The sequence below is a fragment of the Triturus cristatus genome, chromosome 11 (genome assembly GCF_964204655.1).
Source record: "Triturus cristatus chromosome 11, aTriCri1.1, whole genome shotgun sequence".
In the NCBI taxonomy this organism is placed as follows: Eukaryota; Metazoa; Chordata; class Amphibia; order Caudata; family Salamandridae; genus Triturus; species Triturus cristatus.
In genome coordinates, this window is record NC_140594.1 from 580,289,555 (window position 1) to 580,296,559 (window position 7,005).

The 7,005-nt window shown below is 44.1% G+C and overlaps 1 protein-coding gene across 3 annotated transcripts in view; it reads left to right on the forward strand.

The window, feature by feature from the left end:
* REEP4 (receptor accessory protein 4) overlaps positions 1 to 4,771 on the forward strand; it is a 112,075-nt gene extending 107,304 nt beyond the window's left edge. For all 3 annotated transcript variants that reach the window (XM_085633812.1, XM_085633813.1, XM_085633814.1), the window contains exon 9: positions 2,783 to 4,771. In XM_085633812.1, coding sequence (XP_085489938.1) covers positions 2,783 to 2,848 — 66 coding nt within the window. In that variant the 3' untranslated portion in view covers positions 2,849 to 4,771. The remainder of the gene's footprint in view (positions 1 to 2,782) is intronic.
* Positions 4,772 to 7,005: the final 2,234 nt, after the last annotated feature.

Consider the following 7,005-nt stretch of genomic DNA (forward strand, 5'->3'; position numbering starts at 1 on the left):
CACCGCTAGGATCCCCCGCACCAGGGCACTTCCCGCCGTGTATTTTGATGGTCAAAGAGCAAGGCGAAGGTCGGATTGTCTGACGGATTAGTTGTCCGGCCGGCAGAGCCCTGTTACACGGCGGCCATCTTGCAGCTCGGCTCGGCCACGCCCCCTCCCACAACTATTTATTGACCAATAACTTTCCTAATTCAGCAGCAGTAGCCTTTAACCACTGGATCACGACTTCCCTGGATTGAAAAATTAAAACGTTTTTAAAATAAAGACCAGAGAACCAATCCTTCAGAGCCTTGGTTCTCAAAGGAACTTGGGGCACAGAAGCAATTGTGTCACCGACAAGAAAGGAAATGGCAATTCTATTATGACTCCACTGACAGGGAGACATATAGCCAAACATACGACACCTATAAAGTACTTCTTGCTGAGAGATCCCGATTCTACACCAATGCCACAGAAATTGCTAAAGACTCAATCAAAGAGCTATTCGCAATGGTAAACAAACTTTCACACCCTCTCTTCAATGCTATCACGAACGCCAGCCAAACGTTCTGTAACTCCCTCACTACTTTTTTTGAGGATAAGACAAAGGCTGTGTACCACAACCTCTCTAGTAACCTCTCGGTGGGATAGGCACCACTTTTCAATGCTAGGCCAGATCACCCACCTACAGCTTACACAGCGGATCAAGATAATATCTTCGAGGTCTCACCCACCCTTTCTTTCCTGTCCCTCGCGTTCATTCAAGTTATGAAACTTCTGCACCAAATCCGGTTCCCCTCTTGATCCCTGTCCTCCCAGGATTTATCAACTGGCTCCCGAAATCATAGAGCCACCTCTTCTGACTATTTTCAACCTAATGTTTAAGTTCTGCAGTTTCCCCTCCCTTTGGAGTGATCCCAACAACTACAGGCCCATATTGAGACTGCCTTTCCCAGCCAAATAGTAGAAAAGACTGTAAATACGGAAGTCAACTCCTTCATAGAGACTCATGGACATCTTGACCCAGTTTGGCTTTAGAAGCCGTCATACTACCGAACTCTCCTTGATCACTGCTTTAGAGCAGGTTAGACCAGCAGTAGAGGCCGGAGGGAATGCCGCCTTGGTGCTTTTAGATCTTTCTGCTGCTTTCGACACTGTTAATCATTCCATTCTACTCAATCGACTTACCTCGATTTCAATACAAGGTTGAGTATTACTACTGCTGGAATATTTCCTCAGAGAGCACAATTTGTGGCACTGGAGGACTTTACAACGAAGAGAAAATGAAGGGGATTTGGAGTCTTTCCCCCCCCCTCCCTCCCCTCCCGGGCTCCTCACTGAGCCCTATGCTCTTCAATGTATATGTGCCCATCTCCTCCCCCGGCTAAATTAATTGCATCATTTGGTCTGTCGGTGGTGTTGTATGCTAACGACACACAAATCATGATATCCATGGCTAGTAACCCTGTGGATACTGCCACGCATTTCCACAACTACTTGCTTGAAGTTGGGAACTGGATGGCCTAAAACTGCTTGAAACTCCAATCTAATAAAACGGATGTCCTTCTTTTTAGAGGCAATACCTCCGTTTGGGCACCTACATGGTGGCCTCAAGCACTTGGTTCTCTCTCCACACCGGCAAGCAAGGTTAAGTTACCTTTGACCACCTCCTCTCGTTTGAGGACCACTTTAACACCATAACCAAGGCTTCCTTCTTCAAGCTTAAGCTGCAAAAAAGTATGCCCTCTTTGTTGCTATCAGAAGAAAATGACTGACCCATTTACAGATTGTGCAGAATGCCGCGGCCCATCTGCGCCTAGGCATTCTCAAACAAAAACCGGCTGCACCCATGCTAAAACATCTACACTGGCTACCTACCGACAAGTGCATTATTTTCAAGGCTCTGGGCATTGCCTTCAAAGCCCTCCCCTGAATCGGCCCTTAGTTCCTCAGGTGGAGCTTTCAATTATGTTGCAACTAGATCACTTCAGTCCGCCTCAACTAACTTTTTGGTAGTACCCAAATACATAAGGGCTGGTTGGGGCAGCAGGAGTTTCCTGGTTGGCACAACAAAACTCTGGAACATCCTGAATTGAAACTTGAAACCAGCTTACTGACTTCTAGGAAGGTGCTTAAAACTCGGCTTTTTAATCGATAACTCTTTTGCGGCTTCAATTCCTCAATGAGCCAGCGCCTAGACACCCCTGGGTATACATTTCATTTTCATTTCATAAACTGGTCATCACCAGACACTGTTTGCCATGGAGGGGTTTGTGCCCGATGTGGGTTTCCTGCAAGAGGTTGTCATGCCTGGTTCCACTGCCCATGAGCGTCCCCTATACCAAAGAGTAAGTTCTCACTGAACTTGAAGGACCTGATCCTCCATGATTGACAGGCTCTCAAAATCTGCCAATAGAGGAGAATGTCATGAAATATTACTTGTTGTACAATAAACTATATTCCCTAATACCAGGTAGTGTAGCCGATATTGGGAATTGGCACTTGGATATGAGGGGGTGGGGGAAAGGCTGAAGGTTTGTGTATTAATACTTAACAATCCCTGTTGATTAAGGGTGCATGGTTCTGGTTCGTCAGATCATTCTTCCTATTTTTCCTGACTTTGACCGTATTGTATCCCACCCTACTTGTTCTCTGCCAGTGTCCTGCTCTATTATTGCCCAACTAGGTTTTTTTACACGCCTTTGTTCTTGTTTTTATTTTTTTATTTTTTGTAAAAAAATTATTTAGGATATTTTTCTTCCATCTGACACTGCAATGTGATGTCCTGTTCTCTTGTTTATAGGGCTCTGCGAGGATGGGAAAGGTGCGCACCAAGAAGAAAGTCGTACAGCCAGACCAGGACAGCTAGTGGTCTGGAGACCTGGATGATGAACACTTTTGCTTTTATTGCGGGAAGGGGCCGGGCCCCCTGGTTCAATGTATATCTTGGCACTGATGCTTTTGACAAAAGCTTGCAGTCCGTTACTGAAGACAAGGAGTGTTGTGAGGCTAGAACACTATTCTGTCCGTCTTAATTTCTCTGTTTGAGTAAGTCTCTGCCTCCATGGATGGTGCCTTTTACCCTCCGTAGTCCAGGCTCCGGAGCTGCTTTGGCAGGTAACTTCTGCAGGGTCTTGATCCACCCCACCTCCTCCAACATGCCCCCACCCGTACTGTTGGACCCTGATTGTGTTGCCCATACATATTCTGCTTGTCATCTTTGCGCCATGCACTTCAAGGAAATAGACTGTCTGGCATGCAGTGTTCCCTCGCCCCAGTAATGGACTCCTAGTCTGGATGCTAAACTCAACATGAGAAATGTCACAAGATCCTATTTAGATCAGCATTGTCGCTTCAAAAAGCAATATTTTGCCCAAATTAGCTTCTCAGCTAGCCTCACTCTTCAAAATGTAATCAAGTGCTTTACTACTTGAACTTTGACACTACAATCCTTTGAATTTGTGGATCCAGGAGCATCTAAATAACTAATTACTATGGGGCACAATGAATGTGTTTTGTGAAGGGTTTGCTAATCCTTGGTGTGGTTAACCGTGCAGCACTGCACATGTACTCATCAGTCCCCTCTTGATCTGTTGCCCTCTGTAGGAAGAACTGTGTGGTTACGAAACCGGGTATAAATGTGCTGATTTTTTCTGGTGTGGAATGAAACCATGTTGACAGCGCGTCAAGTTTTGTTCCGGCTTTTCTCCTCCAAGCCCCTCCCCTTCATTACCGCTTGCATGCATCTGTATTCATCCTCCTTAACTAGTTTTCCCCACCTCCTGCTCACTAGCAATTTCCTCTAGCATTTCTGTCCTTCATTTCTTTTTCCTTCCTTCCTGTATGAGTCATTCTCTACTTGTGAACCTCTGCCCCTTTTACTTTCATTTGTGCCCTTCCTCATGTGCACTTCTTGTCCTCTCTTGTGCACTTGTGAACCTACAGCACCCAATTTCCATTATGTTGGTTTTGGTTGCACTCCAACTTGGGGGCCATTAATTTATGTGACTGTTGCATACTTGTCCTATCTGTTTCTAAAGGAAGGGCCCTTTCCACGCCTCTTTTTAAAATCCTCCAGTATCGTGGAGCTCTGGTCGTTGACCTGAATTTTCACTAAATTGCTGGCAGAGTTTCTTTTATGGCATATGGGTTAAACAGCTAGTCATGTGTTTTGTGCCTCTAACCAGCTAAATTTAAAGGGAAGAAGATACTGTTAAGGTCAGAATAGGAACCCCTAAACTGTAGTTTCTGCATGGTTTCACTACAAACTGCTCCCTAAGGAGTCTTGCTGCCTCCTACAAGCATATTTCCTGAAGCTTGTGAGTATGATGAAAATGTTGACCCAAGTGGAAATGATGGCCCGCTGTGTTGTATAGCACTGTCGTTTTATGCAGACATGAGATGAGCCGATGACACGTGATCTACATCACACAAGAGTACTACTACACTGCAGGGTCAGCCGTAATCAGCGGAGGAGATCATCCTTGGGACCAGCGATCCAGTCTTAAAATATGTACTAAACACACAGGTTGTGTTTCCTGTACACACTCCTTCACAACAGCTCTGTGTTGCCTGCCTGAGTCTTCTACGTGTCCTTCTATCCATACGTTTTATAGGTCACTCTTTGTGTGTTTCTGCACCAGCTTTTTATTCCTCACATGATCCTTTTACTTGAAATTGAACACTTGACTGACTTATTCCGTTTCTTCCCATTTCTTGGACCACAGTACTTTTTTAACGCCAAAGTCTATATTGTACATTTTTAAGCAATATTAAACATTTTCCTTTGTTATCGTTGCCTATATTTTACAGTGATTGGTTGTAGGCTGCTCAGAATTTGTTGATTTTATTTTGTTTGTGAAGGGGGTGTGATTGGGGGGGGAGTGGTTAGTGGAATTAAAAGGTGATTCTCTAATTTAAATTAAGTTTATAACCCATTCAAGTTGTCTCCAGTGTCAGCAGTGTTCAAGAGTAGGCTTGTCTATTTTCTTCTACAGTGGCTATGCCTCATAGTTTCTGTACTGAGACAAAGATAGCTATTACAGACATGTTAGTGAAGTGAACATTCAGCTATCTATTGGCGCTTACTCTGGAAAGTGTGGTAATGCATGTTAACTGTAGGTCACATGGTTTTCGATCCACAAAACAAAAGCAGCCACTCCTTTACCAACACTCTTGCTTTCTTTAGTCACTAGGATAAGGTTTGGGCATCACAGAAACTAACAGTTCCCAAGTCCCATTTAAATTCATTACTCATGAAAAATACTCCCTTTAAATATTGCCCAAGGTGCCATAACAAATCGGCACAGAAGGATTCACACGGGAGTGTTGAAACCATTCCATCCCCAAGGATCAGAAGTCTGATAGTTTCCAAACTTGTGGAAAGTTCAAACAAAGGACTTTTAAAGTTTAGGACAAATAGTGCATGGTCTTACTGCCCGCATGTCACAGACAAAACAACTTACCTTGAAAGACTTATTGTTGAGGGCAAGGCATTGCTAGATAAACTGAAGCATTACCCAAAAATCTGTTTATGTTCTAAGAGATACATATAGGCGATAAGAGAGGCAAGAAGAACTACTGCATAAAAATGTTATGGTACAAAGTGAACACATTTGAACCATGTGGACAAGGCAAGGCCAACACAGGTATTTTATAAACTATGGGCCAGATGTAGGTAAAGTCAGTTTTGCGAGTCCTTAATAGCGATTTTTACCGAATCGCTATTAAGGGCTCGCAAAATGGTATGTATGTAGGAATCGCAAAATTAATTGCGATTCCTTAATATTCCTTAATTGCAAATTGAGATTCGCAATCAAGGAATACCATCCCATTCATCTCTTGGACCATAGGAATGAATGGGATTTGTTCACGCAATTTGCGAGTAACCAAGAGGTACTCGCAAATTGCGGGCGCAATTGCAAGGGTTTCAAAAGGACAACCTGTTGCACCCCTGAAATGTGCGTGTGCACATGTGGCGCACATACATGCACTAAGGGCATTTATGTGTGCCACATGGCACTTTGAAAAAAGCAAAAAAGTGTTTTTTTTAAAGGAAATCGCAATATACCACCAACTTGAAGTTGGTGGTAATTTGCGATTCCTTAAGGCAAAATCGCAATTTGCGATGCCTACTAGCATAGCATTTAGGCAATCGCAAATTGCGATTCTCGAAATGCTTGTGCACAATAAGGAATCGCAATTTTTGCGATTCCTTATTTTGCTAGAGGGTATTTGCCTACCTACATTGCTCACAGCCAAATTGGGATCGCAAACGCTGTAATTCTGCAAATTTCAGCGTTTGCGATCGCAATTTGGCTTCCTACATCTGGCCCTATGTCACTTCTGCTAAATACCTCTCAATTGTAACTTTTTTAAAGTATCATATAATGTACCAACAATAGCTGCAGGAACTAGCCACCCTCAACGCACCACGACCTACACCTCGCTGAACAGCAACCAGGGAACTTCAGGGACAATTAGTGTTGAAGATGCACACGAAATATCAGGTCTTATAAGGAGAACAATTGGGAGTGGGCTAGTATTGAGCAAGCACTCTTCTAGTTCTGTCCCAATTGTAATACTATAGCTGCAGCCTGTATTGGTTGCAGATGCACATGCTATGCATACTCCTGCCGTCTAGTGTTGGGCCCGGATTCTGCAAGTTGTTTTTCTTCGAGGAAGTTTTACGATCGGTGTTGTGTGCTCTCTCCTCCCCATCACATGTCAAACGCTTTCTTTGTTAGAAAGTTTTTTTCCTCCATCGTACTCAGATGGACTGCGTTGGAGCTCCGCAGCATTCGACGCCACGCGGCCTACGGAAAACAAAACTAAGACCAGAAGATGGACTACACACCGGGACAGACTTCCCGGCATCCAAGTAGCAAACACAGGTCAACAATGACTGTCTCTGGGTGATGGAGACAGGCAGAACTTTTCTGATGGTGCCCTTGGTGTAGAGCCAAGTATGCCCCTTCCGACACACTTGACATGTGCAATTTCTGCCTGTCTCCAGAGCACAAAGAA